We start from the raw sequence: 27170 nt of genomic DNA, 5'->3' as shown, positions 1-27170 counted from the left end.
ATTTAGACACTGTGTACCCAGCACCCTGTGATGCTCTGGGCCTCCAAGGGTGGATGGCATTGTCATGGTCCTGAGAAGAATCTAGAAAGTTTTGTGTATGGGGGTGCTGTGTGGAGACGGTGGCTGCCTTCACCAGGTACACAAAAGACAGGAACCCTGCTCAGAGGCAAGGAGGGGTGGCAGGAAGGTGGGACTGTTGTCAAGGGGCTCAGAGGCCCAGACTGAGGCTGGAAATCACCCGAAGGGCTGGGGAAGCTGAGAGGGGATGTTAAGCTCTGTAAGGACACCTGGATTTGGAGATGAGAAAGATTTCTTTTTAAAAAATTTTTAGGGGCTCCTGGGTGGCTCAGTCGGTTGAGCTTCCAACTTCGGCTCAGGTCACGATCTCACGGTCCGTGAGTTCGAGCCCCGCGTCGGGCTCTGTGCTGACGGCTCAGAGCCCGGAGCCTGCTTCCGATTCTGTGTCTCCATCTCTCTCTGACCCTCCCCCATTCATGCTCTGTCTCTCTCTGTCTCAAAAATAAATAAACATTTAAAAAAAGTTTTTTGATGTTTATTTATTTTGAGAGAGAGAGAGAGAGTGTGTGTGCTCGTGTAAGCAGGGGAGGGGCAGAGAGAGGGAGCTGTCAGCGCAGAGCCCATCATGGGGTTCGATTCCCACGAACCAAGAGATTATGACCGGAACTGAAATCGGGAGACGGATATTCAACTGACTGAGCCACCCAGGTGCCCCAATAAGAAAGATTTCTGAAAGTGCAGGGGCTCTAGCACCGATGTGGCAGGTGGGCTGGAGGAGAGTGATGGGCAGCACAGCCACAGGGGGGAGGCTGCGATGTGGTCTTCATGCAGGAGGATGAGCGTGTGAACCCAGATGGTGGCCATGGGCATGGGGGAGAGGCCAGCCTGTGGGGTGTGTGGATGAGGAGAGTGAAGGTGGGGTGGTCACTTGTCACCAGGGCTTCCTGCAGGTGTTGGAAGCAGAGGTCTGAGGTGAACAGAGACCAAGTTGGAAGGGCAGCTCCAGTCCAGTCGCCTTCTCCCATAGATGGGGACACTGGATCTGGATAGGGGAGCCTGGGAAAGGGATGTGTAAATTACTATTCCTTGACAAATTCCCTTAAGAATGTGAGTTGCACATTTTCTGCTGAATGGGAGGGAGGGTGCCCCAAAGTCCTCCTTCTCTTCTCCAGAAAAGGAGGGCAGGGCAGGGCAGGCCACCTTGGGAGACAGTGAGTGGGGCCTTAGGAGTCCCTAGCCCTGAGGGCACAGCCACACCTTCCCGAGGAGGAGCCAGGATGGCTCAGCCAGAGCCCAAGTAGGCCACCAGCTGCAAGCCTGGGCGTCCTCACCCCCCTGTCTCCACAGCAGCAGTGTGGAGGGTGGAGGGAGGCTGGGGGGAGACAGACTTCTCTCTGAACCTCCTAGAAAACTTATCAACTCTAGGTGTCACCTGAGGCATGAAGTCTTCAGACACTTTCCCGCCTCCAGCCCCTCACCCCACTGACCCTCTGAATCATCTGCCAAATATTTCCTCTTTGGAGGAGGTTTTGCATGGGAAAACAAAACAAAACAAAATGTCTCGGGAGTCAGGACTGTCCAGTCGGGCTAAATGAGAAACTGGGACTGGGCCTCTAGGAAAGTCTTCCCAGTTCTTCCCCTAAAGGAACCATCCCCTAAACTCACTCAAGGCATGTTTATCCAGCGCTGGCTCTGTGCCGGCCATGAACTAGGGGCCGAGTCCTTGAGGGCAGGTGAGAAAGACCGGGCTCCCCCATTTCCGGAGCTCATGACAACTTGTAGAAGTCACGGTTTCCCCATCTGTAGAACAGACTGACCCCAGTCTTTCCCAAACTCACAGGGATATGAGGGCACAAGAGGCCCTCCAGCCTTTATGCCAAACCCGCGCAGGTTCAGGAAGGTCCTGAACAGTCCGTAGCCCCAGGGGACCCGGTCCTGGAGAAGACGGCCTGACATTTCAGCAACTCACCTTCCACCATCCAAGGCTTCGGAGAGGGGACGCCTGCCTGGGTTGGGCGTCCGACTGCAGCTCAGGTCACGATCTTCCAGTTTGTGAGTTCGAGCCCTGCATCAGGCCCTGCGCGGACAGCACAGAATCTGCTTCGGATCCTCTGTCTCCTTCTCTCTCTGCCTCTCCTCAGCTCGTGCACTCTCTCTCTCTCAAAATAAATAAACATCAAAAAAATACAAATTAAAAATAAAGAAATAAAAGGATTCTGAGCCTGGGCACCGGGGCCAAGTGTGCGAGTGTGTGCGAGGCATGAGAGCACGTACATGTGTGTGAACAGATACACGTATAGGTGTGAGAGGTGACTGGGTAAGTGTGTCTACGTGTGTTCCACGCATGGAAATGAGAGGTACGCTGTAAGAGATGCAGCCAGCACGAGGCATAAAAGTGAGCTGTGTGAGTTGTGTGAGCACGGGTGATGATCATGTGAGTGTGAATACACAAATGTGCATGGAAAAGGTGTCTGTGCAAGGGTGAGGGGTATGTGAGTGTGTGAGATAAACATGAGTGGGCATGTGGGAGGGGTCTGTGAGCACGAAGCGCGTGTGTGTTGGGGGGCTGGCTGCCCCAGAGCATGCTGGGTGAAGTCTCAAGAAACTCCTCTGATATGAAATGCCAACTGCACGTGACCTACAAAGAGCTCGCTCTTGGGAAGAAGCGCACTTGGGCCTCTGGGCTGCAGACAATGGCTTCTTGGTGCTCTGCTTTTCACCATCGGGAACATGGGTGCTGGGGGTCCTCTGAGCCAGGCCCACAGCTCTCTGGGGCCCACAGCTCAACCGAACTGGGATATTTGGAAAAACAGCCCATCATGTAAAGCATTAAAACAAAGGGCCATATCACGATGGAGAATGCCAACCGGGCATGAGTTAACACAGGACACTGGAGATGTTTTGCCCATGCAGCCAGCTGGCCTGTCATCCTCTCTCCAGAGACCATTTCTTCTGCCCTGTCACTCCTTGCACTGTGGGTGGGGTGAGACATCACACTTTTTAAGCTGACCTTCCCCAAACCCTTCTTGAGGCATCAGTCTGCTATTCGAGGTTTGCACAGACTCCTCGTTGCCTCCTGACCTCTTTTCACACCACTCCCCACTCGTGGGTGCACTTGGCACCCCAAGTCTCCCTCCCCTTGAGAGCCAGTTATAACAGGATCCTCCAGGAAGCCTTCCTAGATTAGCTCAGTCTTCAGGGCACTCTTGTCGCCTCACTCGTCCATCCACAGCATCCACTGAGTTGAGCTGGGACCCCCCAAACAGTATGTTGACCTCCTAACCCCTGATATCTGTGAATGTGACTTTTTTAGGAAAGAGGGTCTTTGCAGATGTAATCAAGTTAAGGCGAGGTCCTACTGGATTAGGACAGCCCTAATCCAGTGACTGGTGTCCTTACAAGATGAGAGAAACGTGGACACAGACACCTAGGAGAGAAGGCCGTGGAGACAGAGGCAGAGCTTGGAGTCGTGTGACCACGAGCCAAGGAACACCAAGGATTTCTGGAGCCACGAGGAGCTAGGAAGAGGCGAGGAAGCCCCCTTCCTTGACTTCAGATTTCTAGAATTGTGAGAATCCATTTCTGTTGCTTTCAGCCACCAGTTTATGGCATTTTGCTTGGGCAGGCTTAGGAAGCCAATGCGAATGGCAGCTTTTATTTTGCCCAACCTGCCTGGGTCCTTTTATGTGCCCGCCTCTTTGATCTCATCCATTGGATAACTCCAGTTCTCTGGAGCTGGAGGCCTTTGGCTCAAGGCTTTGGTCCAGTCTGTAGCCACCTGGGGACATGGATAGATGCCTGACCTTTGTAGCCACTCCCCTTACTGCAGAGCTCGGAGGCGTCTTGCACACCTCTGAGCTGGGTTAGAATTTCCCTCCCCTCACTTACAAGTTGTGCCACATGGGTCAGCCACAGGGGCTCTCTGGGTCTCCGTTTCTTCTTTAATATGGGGGTTGGAAATGGCTAACCCTACCCCACCTCCCGTGTAAGATCTCGGCCAGCCAGAAAGCCCAACGCAAGTGTAAGAGATTATTAGAAAAAAAAAATCTGGAGAAAATGAAGCAATGGAGGGGAGAGACTTCTTTACTCCTTGTGGTCCCAACCACCCCCCCTCCCCCAGAGCTTGGTTGCCCAGCAAATGGACCTTCCTCCAGAGAAGGCCTGGGGAGCTTGGCCCCCATGTTTTCCAAGGACTCCAACCCCAACCGGGATTCTCGTTTTAGATGGTGTCTTGGTGATTTCACTTCCTTCATTTTCCTCAGAAGAGGACCTTGGGATATCCCACAAATCTGATCGTGGTGCTCATCCGCTTAAAATCCTTAATCTGCTCCCAATTTCTCCTATGGATAAATTCCTTAGCAAGGTACGCGAGGCCCTCTGCCCTGCCTGCACTCCCGGCCCCTAGAATCTCCACGATGTGCAAGCTGTACCCCAAATAAGCCAGACCCTTTCTCCCAGCTGGCTTGAGACTGCCCCTACCTCTCCTTCAACAACAACAACAACAAGTCAGCTACTCACCTAATACACACGAATCATTTTACTTACGGGGCAGGGGGCGGGGGGGGCTCTTTTTCTCCTAGCGAGGAATTATTTTGCCCATTTTACAAATAAGGAAACAGACTCGGAGAGGTTAACAACATATCCATAGTCAATCAGCACACGACAGTCATGATTTGAGCCCATCTCTCTTGCTTCAAAGCCTGGGGTCATCCTCCTCTGCCTGACTGGTCTCTCTCTTCTTTCAAAGTGCAGTTTGGGATTTTCTGGAAACCTGTCCTGACACCCCCAGTCCTTCTCTGCTGCCTAGTCACCACTGGTAGGGTACCTCTGGATTGCGCTAGCAAAGGCCCGACACTTACCTCATCAAATGGAAATGCAGATTTAGTCCCTTTGTCTCCCTTCTAAGATTGCGACTGCCCAGAGGGCGGGAACTCACGTCTAGGTAATGGGTGTTGAATGTCAAACAATGCTTTGGAACAGCCAATGGAACGAAAAAGCTGGAAGGGAGCTTTCCTGGGATATAAATGTAGAAATATGCTCATTTCTTCTTTTTTTTTTTTTTTTTTTTCGATTTTTAACGTTTATTTCTGAGACAGCGAGCACAGGAGAGGGCCAGAAACAGGGCGACAGAGGATCCGAAGCAAGCTCTGCACAGCGAGCCAAAATCAAGAGTCCACCACTTAGGGGCGCCTGGGTGGCTCAGCGGGTTAGGCGGTCGATTCTGGCTCGGGTTGTGATCTGGCGGTTCGTGAGTTCGAGCCCCGCGTCAGGTTCTGTGCTGACAGCTCAGAGCCTGGAACCTGCTTCAGATTCTGGGTCTCCCTCTCTCTCTGCCCCTCCTCCATGTGCGCCCATATGTGTTCTCTCTCTCTCTCAAAAATAAACATTAAAAAAATTTTTTTAAGAGTCCGCTGCTTAACCCACTGAGCCACTCAGGCACCCCTATGTTTATTTCTTATTAGGGAGCCCTTTCTACTCTTTCCTTGCTAATCCTCAGACTCCTTCCTTGGGAAAAGAGTCTCCATCTTTCCAGGTTTGGCATGTGGAACCCCTTACACGGTGCGGCGCGGCTGATATCCTCGCCTTCCCTGTATGCTAGTTCACTTGAGGCAAAGCGGTGCTGTGGTCACAAGTTTTGAAATCAGACGTGGCTCAGTCACTTCCTAGCTTGTGACCTTTGACAAGTTACATAACCTCTTCGAGCCTTAGTTTTCTCATCTGCAAAATGGGAAACTGCTTACCTCGTAAAGTTGATCTAAGGATTGGAGTACTTGTGAGATGGCATCATCATCGCTCTTGTTATACAGATTGGGAAATGAAGATGAGAGGAGGGGAGGGATCTTTCCAGGGAGGGATGGTGATAGGAGAGCCTATGGGGGGAGAGGGGGAGGGAGGCCTGGAGTCAGGCCATCTCACCCCAGATCCTGAGCTGCCTCCATGGCACCATGAGGTGCAGACCAAGGGGTTTACCACTGACATCCCCTATTTCCCCAGCTCGGTGAAGCACCCCAAAATGGACCTCCAAGACGTAAGTCCTCAGCAGATACCAGCTCTACCTCTTAGCGGCCCTCATAGATTCTAGTGGCTAGTCCCCCATTCTCATAATGGGAAGAATCTTTTTCAGACTGGCTGTACCCTCTGAGGTTCCGACCATTTAAAAATACTTCATTCCCACGCACAGATCGGGTACCATTTTGTGTGCTTGGAAAGTCCCCTCCCCCAACACACACACACACACACACACACACACACACACACACACACGGGGCTTTGGTTTCCTCTTGGAAAGTGGGGAGGGACCCCTTTTCTCAGGGAGAGTGGAAGGGGACGGCGCAGAAGTAACGTGGAAGGGGAAGACCAGACCAGGGCTGGACTTTGGAGTGGCTTCCTTAACATGCTGTTCCATCCCTCACAGGATCTGTGGTTCCTCCAGTATCTTCTAACAGTTACTTCAGCAGCTAACAGAACCGAAGTACGGGGTTCCAGAAGCAATAAGAAGGCACCCTTCCTCCCAGTCCGCTCACCAGGAACCCCCCCTGGCCACAGGATGCCTCTAGCCGGGGTGGGAAGGCAAGGCTGGGCCAGCAGGGGGCAGCACCCTTGGGGCCTGAGGAAGGGACAAACACCCCTGTCCCTCGAAGACCCAGGGGCAGAGTCACTTCCTCCAGGAGGCTCCCTCTGTTCCTGCCTCATTAGAATGAATGACACCATCACACAGGAAGTGCTGACTCCCCCACAGCCCTTGGTGGGGGGTGGGGGGCAGGTTTTCCTTTGTAGTTCCCGTGCTGGCACAGCTTTTCAAAAGAACCGGAAATCAGAAAGAGGCGCTCTACGAGCCAGGAGGGGGCACGTCCTTCACGGCAAGTCAGTGAGCGATCCCTGTCCAACTTCAGGCAAGACAGAAGTGAACTTCGGCTGAGTGAATTGAGGCCAGGCACGAAGAGGTCAGCCTTTCCTAACACAGAGGAGACTAGGCACTGAGGAGGGCTGCCCTGTACTGGGAGTGAGGTGACCGGGCAGGAGGTGCTTTGGAGGCGGAACCCACAACAGCTGGTCGCCTGGGGCCCTATTTAGTCTGAGACAGTCAGAGGGACTATTTCATGGGGTCCCCTCTACCCATCAAGACACCCACCCACCCCACCCCTGCACCAGGTACCCGAGAGAATAGGAATATAGATTTTAATTGTTGTGCTGCTGCTGTTAACCAGAGTGCAGTTAATCCATCCTTCGTGGATTTGGATGCCACAGTGTACATGAGAAGGTTTTGCCCAGAAATGCGCTGGGGCCGCGGGTGACAAAAGGGCGAGGGGAGGGTGGCGGAAGGAGAAAGTGAGCGAGGGGAGGAGCGGGAAGCAGAGCCTGGGCTGGGCGTCTGCTGCTTCTCCATCGTCACTTTCCCGTCGAGGACCCGAGAGGCACGGGTCCTTCCTGGCCGAGGCTACTGACCTGGACCAGTCCCCGTGAACCTGACTCCAAGGCCGATTCTTGCTGAGGGGACGAGGGCTAGGGCAGGCCCACGGCTGACCACCAAATGGGGAAGGGATGTAGACCAAGGGAGAAGCGAGGGGTTTGGGACTCCTTGCGAACCTTCTCCGTTTTCCATCCCGAGGGACCCTCAAACTAGTTCAGAGCTGGGGAGAGGACAGTGATAGCAGCTGTCTTCGGCCCTGCCCACCCCCTACCCTGGACACGGGGGGGAGGTGGAACTCACAGGAAGGGGAGGTAGCCAGTACTCCTGTGTCTTTCTCTGCCTGAGCAGGAAGGGGGGACTCTCCTCAGAGTTCAGCTGGCCTCCAGCTGGAGGCTGGCTGAGTCCCTGGGACTTCGCATGGTTTCCTGGGATGGGTAGGGTTTGGAGGCGGAGGGAGGTCCCTCAGAACCCCGGGGCCTGACCCCACTAGCTGCTGACAGGAGCTGGCATCCTGGGAAGTCGCCCACACTGCTTTGACGAGACCATTCCTCTTGTGGAGAGTGGGCTGATCCGGTCCGGGGCACAGGCGCTGTGCTGAGAGCTAGGAGTCAGAGACACACAGGGCTTCCACTGCGTCGCTCAGACCCTGGTTGACGCCCCCCACAGCCAGGAGGCAGTTCTTGACGACAATGCTGGAGCAGGCGCAGCGGGGCGTGGGCATGGTGGGGAGGGCCTCCCACTTGTTCCTCCCGGGGTGGAGCGCCTCTGCTGTCTCCAGGACAGTGGGCTGGTTCCCTGAAAGCGCCAAGGGAACCGGACCTTACGAAGAAGTCCAGCCCCCAATCCATGCCCCGCAGCGCCCCCACCCCCCCTCCCTCCCTCTGGAATCCACAAGCAGAAGCCAAGGGACTTTAGTTCCTGGGCTGCAGAAACGCTCCTTCCCTACCCTGAGCCCTCACTCTTGTCCGACAGCCACTTTGCCCCTCCTGCCTTCTCTCCGTCCTTCCGTCTCCTCCAGAGGAAGGCTTTCTTTCCCCACCCTCTGCTTTTACCAGAAGTTTCTAGTCACTGCTGCCTCTCTTTTGCCTTTTACTAAAAATCCGCCCCTGTGGGTTTGTGAAGCCCAGCTGGGAAGAGGGGTTTTTGAATGATTTGGGAGAACGCGGTAGGCAGGCAGTGCGCAGGCAGCCGGTGCCTTCTCCCGCTCGGGCACGGTGTCAGGTAACAGCCTGGAAGCCTCATCCTTACCAAGTCCTCCGGCCACTATGACCCGTCCACTCAGAGCGCCGGCCACAAAGTCTGCCCGCCGCTTCCTGAGGAAGAACGAGCGTTCCATCTTCAGCCATCCCCCTGCGGGCCGTGGATCACGGCAGGATAAATTTAGAGAGAGTGAGACGCTGACCTCCCCCGCCAAGTACACACGGAGTCCCCAGAGCTCACATCCTGGGTGGGCGTCCACCCCATCTAGGCTTTGTGCTCAGGGCATAAACTCCGCCTCCTGCTGTTTGAAATGATGCACTCCGGGGCCTCTATACCCTCTCCCAGGCTTGCTACAGTCCAAGGAACCATAATCCCCTACAACCAATCACCTTGTTCTAACCTCTGTTCTCAAGGTCTCTGAGCTGGAGAGGAGGTTAACTAGAGGCAGTGAGCGTGGGAGTCGGGATCCTTCTGTGTCTGCATCGGTAAAAAGCCGGAAAAGCCCTCCCTCACCGGGCCCTGCCTGAATGTCGTAAGAAGAGAAAATGGGAAAGGCTTTGATAAAAATAACCAGCCAACCCAGAGGAGCCCTGTCCAGAGGAGAGAATGCGATCCCAAGAGGAGGCCTGAGTGGAGAGGGCTGTTCCGACCCCTGAAAGGCTCACCCCCCTGGATCAGCGGCTTGGGCGGGCGCTTGGGATGGGGACTCAGCCAGAGCGGGGTGGGCGGCTAGAGGCCGGTGCCCTGCTCACCTTGTTCCATGTCGAACACGTCCATTGTCCGGAGGAACTTGGGCTGCCGGTAGAGCCGACCCTGCCTCAGGCCTCCCAGGCTGTACAAGCGGTCATCCAGGGTCACAAAGCTGGAGAAGGCCCGCTTACAGGGAATGTTGGGGAACTTGGTCCAGGAGCGAGTCTCGATGTCAAAAACCTCAAAGGCGTTGACTGCGTACTTGGACTGTCGTCCCCCTGGAGGCCAGACCAGGGTTGGGAGGGTGGGGGGAGGGCAGGGGGGTTGGGCCAGAGTAAGTCCCTGAGGGCCGGGGGCTGGGTTTCCCCTTTCCACGTTTACCCAACCACACAGGGAGCTCCCTGCGGGGTAAGGCATCGGTGATTGCCCCCAAGGAGATGCTCAGCACACAGACACTGACCGCTTCCTGTGGAAACTGACCCAAGGGAGAGAAGGAGGGATAGATGTGGGACAGATAACCTGTCCTTACCTAGCACATAGATCTTGGAGCCTCGGAGGAAGGAGGTGGCAGCATATCTCGGGGTGGGCATGGGTGCTAGTGACACCCACATGTCCTTGAGCATGTCATAGTGTTGGAGGTGGTTGTGCGGACGGAGGTCCAGGCCCATCCCGCCTGCCGCATACACTCGGTAATCTAAGGAGAAAGGCCACACACAACCCCTGGCTCAGCTCACACACACTATGAGACAGGCCCATCAGTAATGACCCACCAGGCCAGGCCCCATCAACCCCTCGCACACCAGCACGGAGGCCAGGCCAGGTTCCCAACCGCTGCTGTGCCGGGGTGAGGTTGACGGAACCATGGAGAGTCTCTGCCATGGTTGAGCCTGAAGCCATGTCAGGCCTGAACGCCTCGATGTCCAGCCCGTGGCGGAGCCTCTCACAGGGTAGACTGCGGTGGAGTCGAGGCCTGGACAACCCTTTGCAGGTTTTGTCCCCTCTACACTCCTCCCCCCTGGGCAGCCAGAGGGGATGCCGAAGAGGAGGGGTAATCCTCTGATGTCCTCCAATAGTGGCCTGTTCCTTAGGCACTCCCTGCTTGGAACTCTCCAGACCCAGCAGGACCCTTTGGAAATGAGGTCAGCCCTGCTGTCGCCGGCCCTGAGGGACCCTGGACTGCTGCTGATTCTTTCTCTGTCTGCCATCCCCATGGGGGAATGCCATCCTCCTTCACACACGAGGAGGCCTGTGGGCTCCAGAAGACATCCTGAGCTAGATGGGATAGGGTTAGGGGTGAATGAGGGTGAGGCTTTGGAGGAGAGAAAAGCGGCCCCTTTAAGGAACCCAGGCAGTAAGCTGGGCACTCTGAGAGAAGTGAGTTCTCTCCCTTTTTCTATTGCTCTTGGTTGCAGGTAGCCTTTCAAGGCACACCCCTGACACAGGGCATCAGAGAGGATGAGCGAGGCACCCGCGTTTCCCTGGGCCTCACCCCAGTGCCTCCTGCAGCCTATCAGAGACACAGCTTCCCCTCCTCCCCCAGCCGACAAGCCACTCTTCTTCCCGGGGACCCACCCCTGCCCAGGATTCTATTTCCCCGTAGCCGGTCCTCACTGCTTCCAGCTCTAGGAGACCTTTATTCTGTAAGGGAATTGCAGGGAGACTACTATTTCCTTCTACTGAGTACTATTTCCAATCTTACTGAACAAGGAAAAAAAAAAATCCTAACCTTAGCCTGCGGCCAGGAGACTGGCCTGCTAATATTAGAAGGACTTCCCTTACACAAGCTCCGCCTCTCCCATCCCTGTGTCACCTGAAACACACGTCCAGCCGACAGCCCTCATTCCCGCCACACCACCGCTCCTGTGTCAGCTCTTAATCATCCCTTCGGGTTCGCCTGGGTGTCCCTGAACTGCAAAGCGGGGCTGAGAGCACCGGCTCAGTACCGCCCAAGGTACCTGTTCACCCTGTTCACCATGCATTATGGAAACAATCCTCGTCGGTTTCTTCCAAATAGAGAATTTGGTCATCTGTGACCCCAGCCTCTGCTTCCGTGTCTGCCACACAGGCATGTGAAAGCTTATTAAACTAACTCCTGAACCCATTCAATGCCACAGTTAAGAGCCCAGACTCCATCATTACTCACCAGCTGTGTGACCTTGGGCAAATTATTTAACCTCTTTGGGCCCCACATTGCTTCTCTTTAAAATGAGGATAATAATAGCACTTATCTCATCAGATAGGTTTTTGAAGATCAAAGGGGCTAAAATATATAAAGCACCCGTGGTAAGGATTCAATGAACGTTAGTTCTGTCTTTCAGCACCATTTACTGAAGCCTGGGAACAAAGGAATACCCTTTCCCTCTTTTTCCCCATGGGCCCTCCGGCTCTTATCCTTACTGATGGCCTGTGGAGGCCTCACTGGCCACTACCCTGAGGGATTCAGGCTTAGAGTTTCTCACTGGTCACCTTCATTGATCAGACTCTGACTTCTGAAAGTAGGGGCCAGACCTTCTGCCTCTTTCCTTCCTCCCTGGGACCTGGAAATGTGCCAGGGACACAGCAGACCCTCCAGAAATCCTGGCTCCTGATCTACAGTAGACCCCACAGGCAAATGGGATGGTTTTGCAAGAGAGGGAGGGAAGGTTGCATCCCACCAAGGCTGCCTGTCTGAGCTGCACTTGGGGTCTTCTAATTCCTGTTGGACCATTTCCCATAAAACCCTTTGTGTTTCAGCCAAAGAACTTTTGGAGCCCGCTCTATGCTCTGGGCTGTACCAGGCCCAAGGAGGAAGAATGAGGGGTTTTGAGAAAGTGAAATGAAGATCCAGTAACCTCGTGGTCCCTGCATACACCCCTTGAGAACTGTGAACCTGGGCGAGGTGCTGTAGGAGCACAACCCTCAGGAACATTCTAGTCTCCATTCACTAGTATCTCTGAGACTCGGAGGCAGAAGGGGAGGTTGAGGGTAATGGGAAAGGCCCCGCAATCAGGCCTCAAAGCCCCACCAGAGGGGCCTAGTGATGGTACAGGGATGCAGTGAACACCCCCAGGACCCCAAATATGTGTCTGGAGGCGGTGTCCTTCGAAGGCAGATTTCAGGGGATGAGGTGCTATGGGTGGGAGGCTCCTCATTCTGCTGAATGAAGAGGTCTGTGGAGACCCTGCACTAAGTCCCCAACTCTCCTCTCTGGCCAGGCCTGCCCAGCTTGTTGGCAGGAGGCTGGTGGAGTGGAGTTCTGGCAGCACATGAAATTACTAGACACTTCACCTACTGACTCTGTTTTCCCATCTGTAAAATAAGGCCTGTGGGTCTCTAGCTTCCGTGTCTATTGTAGGGATCAAATGGGATCGGGATTGTGACAGTGGGCCCCCAACTCAGTGTTAGTTCCCATCCCTCTCCCCGTGGTCCCCCACGCCCTTCTCTCTTCCCTCCCTCAGCCCTGGCCCCACTCGCCTTTGGCCGTGACAGAAATGCCCATGGCGGCCTCACGCAGCACGCTCCTCTTCTTCCACTTGCCCTCATCGATGTTGTACATCTCCACGACCTTCAGGGGCAGCTGATTGGTGCCCACACCCCCGATCACCATGATCCGCTTCCCCAGGGCGGTGACGGCCACCCCGGCCCGGGCGGTGGGCAGGGGGGGCAGGGCGGTCCACTGGTCGGCCTCGGGGGAGTAGACCTCAAAGCAGTCCATGGGGATGCCGTTGTCGTCACATCCCCCGATGGCATAGACCTGCCCCCCGGTCTCCAGCAGGGAGCAGTAGACCCGGCGGCTGGGCAGCGGCGCCAGGCGCTTCCACTGGAAGTCCTTGACGTTAGGCACCTCCATGGCAGCCCCGGGGGCCCCGCCCGCCGCGCCCCAGTGCCCGCGGAGCGCCACGGCGCCGCGGGAGGTGCGAGCCCGGGGGGCCGCCCGCTACTCCGCGCCCCCTCTCGCCGCCTCCATCTGGCTCCCGTCCGCCGGCTCCCGCCCGACCCCGGGGCAAGGGCCCCGACGCCGGCCAGCGCTTCACAGTCCCTCCAGACTGCGCGGTCCGGCGGCGTCCGCGCCTGGCCCTGCGGGAGGGATGGGGCGAATCAAGGGCGGTCGGGGCCCCGCGCCCTCGCCTCCTCGCACCGCCGGCGGGGCGGGCTGGCTCCCGGCTCCCAGGTCCTGGCCAACTTCAAAGGGAAGGCGGCCGAGGGCGCCACCCCGCGGCGGCATCGCGCCCCGCAGCGCGGTGTCCCCCGCCCCTCCCGGTCGGCGGCTCGGACACCCGCGGGGCGCACGGCGGGCGGGGGCTTTCCGGGGCTCGCGGCGCCCGGCAGCCTCCCGGCGGAACAAGGAGTTAACACCTCCCGGCGCCGCCGCCTCTCTCCCCCCGCCCCCGCTCCCCTGCCCGCGCCCTCCCGCCCACGCCCCCGCGCCACTTACACAGCCAGGCCCGAGGAGCGCGGCGGCGAGGCGCAGACAGCGCATCACCCGGGAGCGGGGAGCCCCCCCGGCGCTGCGGGGAGCTGGGGACAGGGCGCGCTGTCCTTCCCCAGCCCGCACACCGCTGTCACACATGCAGACGAGGAGAAGGAACGAGCAGCGCGAAGGAGAAGCGGAGCCGCCCGGGAGAAGGAGGCCCGCCAGGCTGCTCCACGCACATCCCCGCCCGCAGCCGCCACACCTGTGCAGGAAGCCGCGTGCGCCCGGCGGCGGCGGCGGCGGCGCAGGCCGTGACCTCTTTACATAAGCGCTGGCAGCGTCCGCCCGCGGGGGAGGGGAAGGGCCCCTCGGGGAGACGCTCACCTTGTCTACAGGGTCAGAGAGGCGGGGCACTGGAGCCAAGTACCCAGATGACAGGAACCAGACTCCTTCCAGCGTGGGGGTGGGCGGTCTGTGAGTGTTTGTTTTGGATGAAGAGGCGGAGAGTCCAATTACCCAGTTTATCTACAGTACACAGACCCAGTTCGTGACAGGCTGGCTCAATAGTCAGCTTTGCTTTGGGGAAGGTATTATCAAATGGTTTAACCTCATAGAAACAAGTTATGTGGGTGTGACCCGGGGAGACCTGCCCCGGGTGCACCCAAACATAACGTATACACCGACCTGCACACACGTAGTAGGCAGAACTTGCACATCACCCTACCCTCTCTCACCCGGAAACTGACATATTCACGGAGTAACTGACAAAGGTACAGACATGTGGATACCTAACTGGAGACACCCACATAGACAAACACATAGGGGGACCCCCCCCCCACACACACACTCTCATCCCTTTTTCACACACCTTGGGAAGGGGAAACCCGGTTGTTCAATGTTGGCACTCAGCACCAACCCACAGGGCTTACCAAATAGTTTCTCCAAGCCACATTCTCAGGCTTTTCAGGACAGTAGACCCCCGGTAACACATCAGCCCATGACACCCGTGGGTCCCCTGGTCTAATGGACTTCTAGGCCCGATGGGGTCCTCCTTCTTCTTGGTTCCCTTGAACAGAGTCAAGTCTCCAAACGCTCAGGTTTGGCAGTCTGACACCTGAGTTTGAATTCTGGCCCTGAAATTGTTTTACCACCCTGAGCCCCAATTTCCTTATATTATTTGAATTTATCTCTTTTTATTTGGAGATAAATTGTAGATTTACATGCAGGGGGAAGAAATAGAACCATTTACCCAGTTTCCCTCAAAGGTAACATTTTGCAAAACTTATAGTACGGTAATATCACAACCAGGATATGGAAATTGATCAGTGAAGGTACAGAACATTTTCACCACAAGACAAGGGTTCTTTGTGTTGCCTTTTTATACCCACACCTGCTTCCCTCCCACCTTTTGTTCTCCAACCCCTGGCAACTACTACTCTGTTTTCCGTTTCCCTCATTTTGTCTTTTCAAGAATGGATTAGTTAGATAAATAGAATCATAAAGTATGTAACCTTTTGGGATTGACTAGGAACCCCACCTCCGCCCCCAACATAATTCTGTGGAGTTTCATCCAGGTTGTTGCATGCGCCAGTAGGTCATTCCTTTTCATTTCTGAGTAGTGTTTCATGCTATGGATGGCTCCTGGTAGATTTTTGTGAGGATTAAATGAGATACTGTTTGTAAAACAGTTCAGTTTCCGACACATAGCAAGGGCTTGGTAAATCGCTATTAAGACCATGGCCAGCAACTATTATCAACAAAATGCAGAAAAAGGGAAACAGAACAAATACAAACTTTTGCCCCTTGTTTAGAAATGACTTCCTGTGAGAAACAGAAGTCACAACTCATCTTAATATCTTGTGTTCTTGGCTTAGAAATTGAACTGCCTTTTTTTGTTTGAATTCTCTGTGCTTACAAAGTAAGCACCTCTAGAACCTTCAGAGGAAGGTTGTGTTCTGTTTTCTCTATTCAGTAAGAACTCATAAATTCCAAAAGAATGTGGTCTGAATTAATGAAGTTTTATAGGAAACGCCAACCGTTTCTCTTTCTTCCCAAGGATCACAATCTGCCCAGAGGAATAGGGAATAGATCCTCGACCCCCAACTTGAACTGTGTTCAGAAGACCAGCACAGGGTGAGTAGGAAGACTGAAAGCCATAGGTCTTCCTCAAAGGGTCTCGTGGGGGACCCATCTTCAGCTTCTTTTGTCTACTGAGCCTTTTACCAAAGCAATGGGGCAAGGCTCCTGGAGTCCCCACCCACCCCAGCTGGGGCAGCTTACTAAGCAGTTATACACAGTTCCATATGATGTTGCGTTTGCAGAACTCCTCGAACTGACCTAAGTCCTCACACATCCATTTTCTCGTAATCTTTTTTTTTTTTTAATTTTTTTTTTCAACGTTCATTTATTTTTGGGACAGAGAGAGACAGAGCATGAACGGGGGAGGGGCAGAGAGAGAGGGAGACACAGAATCGGAAACAGGCTCCAGGCTCTGAGCCATCAGCCCAGAGCCTGACGCGGGGCTCGAACTCCCGGACCGCGAGATCGTGACCTGGCTGAAGTCGGACGCTTAACCGACTGCGCCACCCAGGCACCCCCATTTTCTCGTAATCTTAAAACAACCCTGGGAAAGATGACGGGGGCAGGTATCGGTTTCCACTTTTTACAGGTGAGGCAGCTGAGACTTAGTGAGGTGAAGTAACGGATTTACGACCGTCCGAGGGCCGACACCAGGGTCTAGCTTGTGAATTCCGAATCTAACCCTCTTCCACTTTAACACAGTTAAATCACAAATGAAAGAATTGCGTATTCCTAAGGACACCAAGCTTTTCAACTGTCACCTGGCTTCCGGCTTCTTGTCCAATTACACTGAAGGAAGGAGCCCAGGCCCCCAAAGGGTTCCGGCAACGGCTCTGCCCGTTGCCATATTGTGTGCTGGGCAGCATAACTGGGGAAGGACTGGAATCCAATCCCAGAATAGGCCCCCTTCCAGCCTAACGCTCATGTTTTGCAAGCACCGCCCTCCATGAGGACCGAGGGATCTAGGGACTCAGACCCTTGGAAAAGTAGTGAGAATAGGATGCCTTTCAGGTCGTGGCCTGATTGCTTGTTCTGGAAGTCCTGGCTGCTCTCCATCTCCCCAACTCCTTCCCCCATGGCTCTTCCTCTCAGCCAGGTGACATCCTTTAATCCTTACATTGAGTGCACATTGAGGAAACTTGTAACCTAGCAACTGCCACTTAAGATTCCCTGAGTCACGGGCGGTTTCCATGCCTGGGCAGAGTGCACCCAGCTGGGGCCTGAAGGGGCACCGAGCAGAGGCGGGGAGTCCAGTGACCCCTTTGATTCCTCACCACCCTGTTCCACAGGGTGGCCATTTCCCTGTCGGGGAGTTCTTCCTCACGTCAAACCCAAATCCCTCTTGCTCTGAGACCTTGCAATCACATCAGGCCTGGGTTTCTCTTCTCTCTTAGAAAGGCTTTGACTCTTTGCCTTGGTCACAAGGTGGCACGGGGAGGGGAGAGAAGCGGGGGAAGGAAAGTTGATGAAAGCCTCTAATGATAAAGCCTTTGGTACTGTGGAGTCTTTCTTTCTTATGTGATATTGCTGCGTCAGATTTGTTGAAGGGGTGCTCAGCTCCAGAAAGAGTCACTCGGTATTTTTTTTTTTCTAAAGTTGCACCTAGGATCTAGTACAGTCTCTTTTATACAGAATACAATGCACAGTTTGACTCGGTAGTGACTGGGTTTATTAGGTATTCAGCAGGGGCCCGCCGTCACCACCTTGGGGTAGCTCGTGGAGAAGCTGAGGGTGGGTAGGGACAATTTCGTCCCCGTTAACTAGCAGAGTCCCGGCGTGGCAGACCGTGGGTGGAGGAGGTAGGTAGGGCCACAAGGGACTGGGGAATCCCAGGTGCAGGGTACATTTTGGGGAGACAGGAGAGAGGAGCTGTTTAGTTATTAGAAACTAGAACAGCTCCTTCTCCCTCCTCGGAAATACAGTTTACCTTCCTGTCGGTGGGAGGGGGGCGCCACCTGGACGCCCTCTGCAGGGTACCGTGAGGGCTGGAAAGATGCATCTTGAGTTCCTGGAGGCCGGGATCACCTTCTCTCCTTAGTTCTTTGTCTGCAGTGCCTCACAGGGCATGGGGTAGGGGAAAGTGTGTGGACTCTGGCATTAGGCAGACTGGGTCTGAATCCTGGCTTGGACCCCTCTAGCTGTGTGACCGTGAAGAAGTGACTTATACCCCTGACTCTCAGTTCCTCATCTGGGAAAAGGGGAATAAGAAAATCTACTTTCTAGAGTTACGGGTGGAAAGAGATGCCTGGTGTAGATGCTGGGCATGTAGGAGGTAGTCTATAACGAGTAGACTTCTTTCCCCCCTGTGTGACGACAAGTTCCTGCACCCTGACTTTCTGCGTATCCAGACCGGTGAGCCCAGACAGTAGGTGCCCATTTCACACAGCAGGCATCTCACCGGGGCCCACACTCCTGTGCCCCACCGTGTCGGGGCCTACGTCTCGGACAGGATTTCTACCCTCTGAGAGCACCGAAATCTCTCCCACTAACTAAATTGCATTCTGATCTGGAGAACAGCTGTCGCCCTTCCTGCAGAGAATCACCTTCTCATCCCTCACCAGAAGCCTGGCTGTGTTTAGGGGGTGGAAGTGACGATGGCCCATCCGATCAGAACTGAGGCTCCCTGTAGACCGAGGGAGGGGTAAATTCCTCCCCCACACCGAAAAGCTTCCCTGGGGTGTCCTCCCGCCCCGTCCCAACAGCAGCCCAGAAGAAGGATTTAGGGCTCCAGAGGACTCGGCTGGAGATGATGTGACACAGGTGCCGGCAGTCGGAACCATAATCGGCCTCTGTTCACGTGGCACTGCCACCCGTGGGGTTGGCAGTCTGGGGTCCCGAGGAATGGCCTCCTCCTGACCCTGCAGCCCTGACTAGATGGGCGGCGGAATCGGCCACCTTCCTTCAGCCACCGGCCCTTCTCCCTCCTCCCCCAGGGCAGTGGGGGGCGGGGCGTAGGGCCCAGAGGGACTCAGTGGGTATCAGTTAAGGGGTGCATCTGATGGAAAGTGCGGCTCAGGTATGTGATGGTGGGACGGGGGGAAGGGATCATCTTGGTTTTCAGACTCAGGAGCTGCATGATTTAGAAGAGTCAGGAAGCTGCCCCCTCCTCTGCTGTTTCATGCATAGAGATGAGAAGGACAGGAGCAAGCGAGACCTTCTCTGAAAGACCTCGGCCCCTGCCCTGTGCCGACTGAGGAGGTCGTAAGAGGAAATGGGACTTGGAATAAAGCCTGAGGATCTGGGTTATAAAGAGGGAAGAACTTCAGAGGCCCAAGAGCCTCAGAAAATGAAAAGAGCAGCATGAGGTGGGAGGAGAGGCCGTGGTGTCACCTGCCCTGGGAGATACTGGAAATAGGTAAGACACGGGACCAAGAGCCAGGAGACTTCTGTTCCAGCCACATTTTGCCCCAACTGGGCCGTGCACCTCCGGACCAGTCTGTAAAATTAGAAGGGAGAGAGAGGAAGAGCACAGCGGGCTTGAGGTGTCTCCCAGCTGGGTGTTCTTTACTCTGAGGGGTATCCGGGGTGTGAAGTCCCACAGGAAGAGTCACTTAGCCATGCTGACAAAGCAGCAGGCCCCAGAATGGACATCCTCACATTCTTCTGAGTGGCACACACGCACGGGTCTGGCTCCATCGGCGCTCGCGGGCACCGCCAGCTACCCCAGGTTCAGTCATCAGACGGGACTTAGTGAGGGCCCTTGCTTGGCTCGGCTGCTCATTTGCAACAGCTGCAGCTCTTGCTGACGGGCTGGCTCCTTGTGGGCACTGGGCACCCACTGGAGGCCTACCCATGTTTCCTGCTGGGTCCTGACAGTTCTGGGGAGCCTGTGGCCTTCCCACAGGCTGCCAGGACAGGAGTCAGAGGACTCAAGGGTTCAAGTCGTCCTGCTTCTGGCCTTTCCTCTAAATGCAAAAATGAGGGGTGCCTGGGTGGCTCAGCCGGTTAAGCCTTCCGCTCCTGCTTTTGGCTCAGGTCATGATCTCATGGTTCATGAGTTCAAGCCCCACGTTGGGGCTGGTAGTTCGGGGCCTGCTTGGGATTCTCTCTGTCCCTCGCTCTCTGCCCCTCCCCCACTCATGCGCACCCACACACTCTCTCTCTTTCTCTCTCTCAAAATAAATGAACTTTAAAAATAGATAGATAGATGGGGCGCCTGGGTGGCTCAGTCGGTTAAGCGGCCGACTTCGACTCAGGTCATGATCTCGCGGTCCGTGAGTTCACGCCCCACGTCGGGCTCTGTGCTGGCAGCTCAGAGCCTGGCGCCTGTTTCAGATTCTGTGTCTCCCTCTCTCTGACCCTCCCCCGTTCATGCTCTGTCTCTCCCTGTCTCAAAAATAAATAAACGTTAAAAAAAAGATATCTTAAAAATAGATAGATAGATAGATAGATAGATGGGGGCACCTGGGTGGCTCAGTCGGTTAAACGTCTGACTTCGGCTCAGGTCATGATCTCCTGGTTTATGGGTTCGAGCCCCGCGTCGGGCTCTGAATCGGAGCCCAGAGCCTGCTTCAGATTCCGTGTCTCCCTCTCTCTGTCCCTCCCCTGCTCATGCTGTCTCTCTCTCAAAAATAAATAAATGAACATAAAAAAATGTTTTTTAAATAAATGTGAAAATGTGCCTTTTTGTCCCAGGTCACCAGGCGGGAGCCTGGCTGATCCCTGGGGCCAATGTAGGTGGCGGGAGGACGGTGCTTATATCCTGACCCTTCTAATGCAGAGGACAGCACAGCCTTTGTGGGGGCCTGGGCGGCTCTGCAGAGGGGTGGAGGGTGCAGGCTGGGAAGGCAGCAGCCACTCAAACACGGCTCCTTAAATGCCCATTAGTAAGTTAATATCACCATTTCCAGAGCCAGCAACATCCTCCATTCTTCTTAATTAAAAAGAGCTCCATGTCCTGGCAGAGCTGAGAGAGGGCTCTGAATGATTTACACACCAGCCCCGCTGCTTCGGCTAGGAAATCAGCAAGGAAAATTGATTGGCAGATGGGCCAGCCTGCCTGTCATGAAGGGCGCGCGTGTGTGCGCCGGAGGGGTGCGGTAAGGGGGGCTGGCTGTCCTGCTGACAGGCTCCGAGTGAGCAAGGCCAGCCACTCCCCCCAGTCCCATAGATCGCAGCCTTCTGCCAACAGAGGGGCAGAAGTAAGGGGCAGAAGTAACCAGAAGTAAGCTCTCCTGCTTACTTCCTGCTGGGGTCCCTCATCCTGGCCAAACTGTCTTTTTTTAAAAAAACCTTCATTTATTTATTTTGAGAGGGAAGAGGGGAGAGGGCAGGGGAGGAGCAGAGAGAGAGAGAGAGAGAGGGAAAGAGAGAATCCCAAGCAGGCTCCAAACTATCAGCACAGAGCCTGAGGGGGGGCTCGGTCTCTCTCGAAGCACGTTGGGGATCACGACCAGAGCCTAAATCAAGAGTCAGAAGCTTAACCGACTGAGTCCCCCCAGGCCTCCCAGGGGCAAAACTATCTTATCTGGAGGACAAAAGCTTGGGCTGTGAGGTGGTTGTCCCATTTCCACCCAGGAGAGAAAAGGGCCACTCCTTAGAGGCTCCCCTTATTTCCAGATGGAGGCTGCTCACCTGCTAAGGAACATTACTGGCTTCTATTTGGTTATTACTACTTACTTTGGGAGGAGGGTTTCTCAGGGCCCGCCTCTCCTTCTTTCTCTGCCTGTTAGCACCATTTTGTCCGAGCCTGATGGGATCCAAGGCTCTGGCCCCTTCATGGGGCTGGGAAGGGGCGGTGGGGGGCCCACAGGCTGGATTGCTGTGAGATGACACTAGAGAGCCAGGAGGTGAGAACAGTCACCCTCAGAGGCCCTGCCCCTCTTCGGCCTCTCCCTTCTGGCCAGGCCCAGGGGCAGCTTCTAAAACAGAGCGGGGGCGCCTGGGTGGCTCCGTCGGTTAAGCCTCCGACTTCGGCTCAGGTCAGGAACTCGCGGTTTGTGGGTTCGAGGCCTGCGTCAGGGTCTGTGCTGACAGCTCAGAGCTGGGAGCCTGCTTTGGATTCTGTGTCTCCCTCTCTCTCAGCCCCTCCGCCGCTCATGCTCTGTCTCTCAAAAATAAATAAATGTTAAAAAAAAAATTTTTTTTTAATAAAAATATATAAATAAAACAGAGAGGCCTCATTCTCCACACCATGCTTCTGTTCACCTCCAAGAGCCCCTTGATGGGTGCCAGAGAGGCAGGGTCCAGTTCACCCTCCAGCTGGGAAGAGGGGCCCGTCCACCATGGCTGGGGCCTCTACAGAGGTACAGAGTGGCTTTCACTGTGGCACGGTCTCTCCTCACCCCTTCCCCTTCTTCCCTGTTGCTTCACATCACAAACACACGCGCGCGCACACACGTACATGCATGTGCACAAGCACGTGCACGCACACAGGCCCTCCTCCCCAGAGGTTCTGGAGAAGGGGCCGGGCGGAGGCATGTTAAAGAAGAGGGGTGGGGACTGTGGAACAGACAGCCTCCAGTCCTCTGCTTTAACCCCCACCTCTCCCGGGAGCCCGGCAATCTGCCACAACAGTGAGGTTGCCATCTGGTGTGGTGACCTGTGTTCTCTGTGCTAAAGACAGAGAGGAGGTGGGGAGGCATGGCGGACTAGTTGCAAGAGCGCTCTGTGTGTGTCTCTAAGGACAGGTGTCAGAGAGCCCAGGAAAGGGGGGAGACAGGCCAAGTCTCAGGTGAATCAGAGGGCCTGCCCATCCTTACCCGCAGGCACTCCTGGGGTGGGCTGAGATGCCCGGGGAACCCTCACCGCTCTCCTGGTTGGGGAGAGAGCAGCAGGGTCTGAGCCCTTGAACCCCCTTCTAGAACCCTGGTCTCAGGCTCCCAGGCTGGATCTCTTTCAGGTGTCACATTCCCCCTCCTCCCAAGGCTGGGCTCGGGCCTGTCACCAGGAGAATGTGTCGGCCGGCTCGGTGCCCAAGGAGCTGCTGGTTCCTTCCTGGACATCACTGGGAAAAAGTAGAATGACACCTGTACTCGTGCCCTGACCTAATGGCTGGCACCCCAACAGAGACCAGCACCAGGGACCCTATGTGTCCTTTTGTCCTTGGTGGTCCTGGCCCAGAAAGGGCTTGTTGCTTCCTTGGATGCCGTCCCTCTCCATTAGTCCCAGCCTTAGGAGTTATGTTCTGAGACGTCCCCTGGTGCAGACTCCACAAAATCACAGGTGAAGGTCTCTTGTCAAACCTTCGGGGAGCGATTACTTACAGACCAAACCCAGCTCGCCGCCTGTCTTTGTACAGCTAGTGATCTAAGAATGGTTTTTACATTTTTAGATGTTTGGCGGGGGGGGGGGGGGGGGACAAAAATCCAAAGAAAAATATTTTGTGATGCATGAAAGTTGTATGAAATTCACATTTCAGTGTCTATAAATAAAGTTATATTGGAACACAGCCACGCTCACTCACTTGTGTGGTGTCTGTGGCTGCTTTCCCGCTACAACGGTGCAGTGGAGTGGTTGCAACAGAGAGCATATGGCCCGCCAGGCATGAAATATTTACTATCTGGCCCTTTACAGAAAGTGTTGGTGTTCCCCGACCCCTTGCCTAGGTTATTTGAAGGGAAAGCGTGGATGCCACCTTTCTCTTGAGAACCTGCTTCTCACCTTGACCGGTTAAATTGGTCCAGCCAGATCTCGAGACAAGGGTAGGGAACTAACATTTGTTAGGCACCTACTGTATACCAGGCACGTTTTTCTGTTTATCGCATAATCTTTACAGCAATCTTGAGAGGAACGAGCACTAACAGCCGCTTACGTTGTGAAGGCGCGGAGGCTCCGAGGGATTAGGCAATTGGCCAAGATCTTATAGCTACTCAGAAGAGGATCCTGGATTCAAACCCCAGTCTGGCTGTAGCCGAAGCCCGTATCCTCTCCAGGCCACCATGACTCTGAGATGACCTCCAGCAGCCCCCGAAGGGCCCACCCAAGTGGCTGCTGGTTTGGAGATCCACCCCCTGAACAAAGAGGGGAATTGAGACTCAGGCTTTAGGTGCCCGGACTTCTCCTCAGGTGCCCCGCGCCTGGTCTCTGGGTGAGGGGAGTGTGGTCCACAGGCAGCAACAAAGTGGCCCCAGTGGCGACTCCACATCTGCCCCTCCTCCCTCCTACTGCCTGCTTCCTCCTCTCTTGCTATCTATTTTCATCACTTATTAGCTTTTCTTCAGGAAGGTTCAATTTGCATTTAAATAGAAAGCCTCCGGAATGGCCCTGATATAATGTTAAGGTGCTAATTACAGATTCATTCCTTTTTAAATATTAAGGCACTTCAGTTCATCTCAGGGGTGATGGAAGGCAGACGGAACGCTTGGTGTGGAGGGGTAATGGATGTTGAGCTGTTTACTGCGAAGCACTTACAACTCCCCGCCAGCAGAGGGCAGAGAGGAGGTGTTCTGCAGACCCACGGGGATAGTGTCTTGGGAGCCTAAAATCAACCCAAAAAAAACCCAGCAATAATCCACAGCAATTGTCTCACAGCAATAATCCTTGAAAGAAGCCAGAAGACGGCCAGCGGGATGGAAGCTGCTAGTGTGGGGCACAGGGACACCCTCAGGTTGCCAGTTTCGTGAATTGCTTGTAAGCATTTCAGGGCAGGACCCATGCCTGTCTTGGGCACACCTCTTTCCCATCACCGAGCCTGCGGTGGGTACTCCAAGAACCCTGAATGAATGACTGAATGAGTGAGTCCACCAACCAATCAATTATGAAAGAGATCATTCAGCTACTATTATGAGTCAGGCATTGTACTAGATGATTTTCACAAGCCTCCTTGTTAAATGATACAGTCCTTTGCATTTCCCCCAGAGCCGTGTAGATGGTCCACGAATTCTCTTTCATCTTGAAGAACAGGACTTTGCATTTTACCTACTGATTTAAAATGTCATATTCCCATGCGATGGTCAGTCACGATAGTAAGTAAGATCGGGAGGGAAGTCAAGTTTCAATATTCCCCTTTCATAGGTGAGGAAACAAACCTGGAGCAGGTGAAGAGGTTAGCCTCAGAGCACCCAGGTGGGAGCTCAGCCAGGACCGGAACCCTGGTCTCAGGCTCCCAGCCTGGGTCTCTAACTTGCCCTTGGCCCCAAGTTGCTGGGGAGTCCAAAGTGCCGCCCAGCTTCTGACCAGGCTCCGTGCTTGGGCCCCAGGCAAGGTGCTCACTGAGCTGGCGGCCAGGAGGCCTCTCTTTTCCTGCCTCCGCACCTTGGCTTAGTGCTTCTCTGCTGCATACCTTCCTTCCTGCGTGTCAAAATCCTACTCATTCTTCAGGGCTCGGCCTCAATGCCACCTTCTCCAGGAGACTCACCCTATCCCTGCAGGTGACAGTAAGCTCTCCTGTGTTCCCATAGAACTTTCTGTAAGCGCCACTGTGTTAGTACACAATGACTGCCTTGCACGGTAATAACCATCCCCGATATTCTTTACACATTTTATAGGATTGAAAACATTTTTTTTTAAGTTTATTTATTTATTTTGAGAGAGACAGAGCAAGTGCGATCAAGGGAGGGAGGGGCAGAGAGAGAGAGGGAGAGTCCCAAGCAGGCTCCCTACAGCCAGCGAGGAGCCTGAGATGGGGCTGGAAACTGTGACGCCCGGAGATCATGACCTGAGCTGAAACCAAGGGTCGGACACTCAACCGACTGAGCCACCCAGGCGCCCCTTAATTTCTATAACAGTAATAATAGTTAACAAGTGTATGGCGGTTGTTACTGTCATGAACTGACCTAAATTTTATGAGTGTGTGCAAGCGGAATTTAGCCTGGAAGGCAGGCACTATTATCATCCTCATTTTACAGGTGAGGAAACGGAGACTGGAGGGCTAAGTGACCTGGCCAAGGTCATGCATCCAGAGTAGGGCACTGAACCCAGCGTGCCTGACCCGGGAGTCTTCATACCCATCTGTGTAGACGTCCTATCATTCCCACCAGGTGGAAAGCATTTAAAAGCAGAAACCGCGTCGCGGGTCATTCGTGTTGCTCTTCCAGAGCCAAGCACGACGACTTGTATGTAGTCAATATTGAATACCGGGAACTGAATTCAGACCAGAAGCCAGAAGTCCTGGATATTGGCTGTATGTCAGTCATTCTGTGCCCTAGACACTGATCTTTGCATTTTACTATCTGGGTTAAAACCGGCTGGAAAGGAGCCCTGAACTTCAAAGCCGGAGAGGCACAGCTGAGGAAGAAAGGCGCTTTGAGACCCTCTCCTCTCCCCACTCTCCCCATCTCCTGCCAGCCTGTCTGGGCCGAGCCGTCCCCCCCCCCCGACCTCCCTCCCCACCCCGTTAGCCCACTGCCTGTCTCCCCAGAGGTAGGCACCACTCGGCACAGACAGATAGAAATGAAACTTACCTGACCCGGGGGGAGACAGGATATCAGGTGATCATCTGCCAAAGACAAAGGAGGGGAAGGGGCTGCAGAGGGTCCCTCAGGGGTTGGCTCCGAGGCTCCTCCTAGGATCCCCAGGGTCCTGAGGGCTTCTTCCACAATTCACAAGTCCACGGCTGCTGCCTCTGGCCAAGGAGCTGGGATACAGCCGGGCCCGGCGGCAGAGGGCCCCACCCCAAACGCACGGAGGGAGGCTCGGGGACCCCTGAGCTCCAGGAGGCCTGACCCCCCACCGAGAGGACCCCAGCACACTGGCCAGAGCCCTGGCGTCTTTGCCTGCCTCCCCGGCGGCCGCGCCTGAGCCGCCAGGGCCCGCTCTGGAAGGGGAGAGGGTGAGGGGGCGGACACGCTCTCACACACAGACAATAACTGCCATGGAAACTAACCAACAAAAAGAAGATTTAGGGAGCCGGACTCCTCTGCCAGATGGGAGAGAATGGAAGCAAGAGAGAGTGGGGAGGGCGCTTCTGCACCGGGCAAACGCCCACCTTGGCCCTAGTCCATTGATGGCACGTTTCCTCCCTCTGGGGTGGGGGTGGGGGGCTGTGGGCAAAAGGCACCGGTGGTGGGGTGACCTTTTTGTGCCCCAAATAGCCACCCATGCATACCTTTGCCTTTCCATGCTTGGATGGGGCATCAGCGTTCAGAGAGGGTAAGCACTTCCCTCAGAAACACTCAGCATCGTTGGCAAGGCCAGACACGTTCTACCAGGTCAGGCTGAACCCTTCAGGGCAGTTTGGATCACTTTGCTAGGAGGGATGGCTCACAGAAGTTTCTTAGATGAAAAGTCCAGTATTTCAAGGGATTAAAAAAAACAAGGCTGCCTTTTAAGCCTGGCTTCCCCTGTCCATGAAGTTAAGCAGAGCGTCTAGACTAGAGAGAAAGCAGGCGAGCAGGGCTGACACAGATGTGGTACATGTGCTTCTCCTTTCTAGGACTTTGAGGTTGGGGGGGGGGGGCTGGGGGGATGGGGGGCTTAGGGGGATGGGAGGGCGATGGT

The 27170-nt window shown here is 54.8% G+C and overlaps 1 protein-coding gene across 3 annotated transcripts; it reads right to left on the bottom strand.

Annotated features, from left to right (window-relative positions):
• Positions 1-7183: 7183 nt before the first annotated feature.
• Positions 7184-26491, bottom strand: KLHDC8A (kelch domain containing 8A). Of its 3 annotated transcripts, XM_086694704.1 has the most exons (7): positions 26135-26491; positions 13734-14237; positions 12773-13375; positions 9849-10013; positions 9382-9597; positions 8678-8779; positions 7184-8224 (listed from the first exon to the last, which is right to left on the bottom strand). In XM_086694704.1, exons 3-7 carry the CDS (start codon positions 13146-13148, stop codon positions 8031-8033), a joined length of 1053 nt encoding a protein of 350 aa, XP_086550830.1. In that variant the 5' UTR covers positions 13149-13375; positions 13734-14237; positions 26135-26491; the 3' UTR covers positions 7184-8030. The 3 variants fall into 3 exon arrangements, with proteins under 3 accessions (XP_086550830.1, XP_086550831.1, XP_086550829.1); XM_086694705.1 differs by lacking the exon at positions 13734-14237; XM_086694703.1 differs by lacking the exon at positions 26135-26491 and having other exon boundaries at positions 14097-16077.
• Positions 26492-27170: the final 679 nt, after the last annotated feature.

The sequence above is a fragment of the Puma concolor genome, chromosome E4 (genome assembly GCF_028749965.1).
Source record: "Puma concolor isolate L17-30 chromosome E4, mPumCon1.1.hap2, whole genome shotgun sequence".
Lineage (NCBI taxonomy): Eukaryota > Metazoa > Chordata > Mammalia > Carnivora > Felidae > Puma > Puma concolor.
The sequence above is the reverse complement of the archived record's forward strand: the minus strand, read 5'-3'. Positions and strand labels throughout refer to the sequence as shown.

What these genes read in the sequence shown, in the direction of transcription:
- KLHDC8A (XM_086694704.1), bottom strand. Translation starts at nt 13,148, where the DNA reads ATGGAGGTGCCTAACGTCAAGGACTTCCAGTGGAAGCGCCTGGCGCCG. An exon ending in CATTTCTGTCACGGCCAAAG is followed by an intron (nt 10,014 to 12,772) that starts GCGAGTGGGGCC and finishes CTTTCTCCTTAG; the next exon opens with ATTACCGAGTGTATGCGGCA. An exon ending in CTCCAAGATCTATGTGCTAG is followed by an intron (nt 9,598 to 9,848) that starts GTAAGGACAGGT and finishes TCTGGCCTCCAG; the next exon opens with GGGGACGACAGTCCAAGTAC.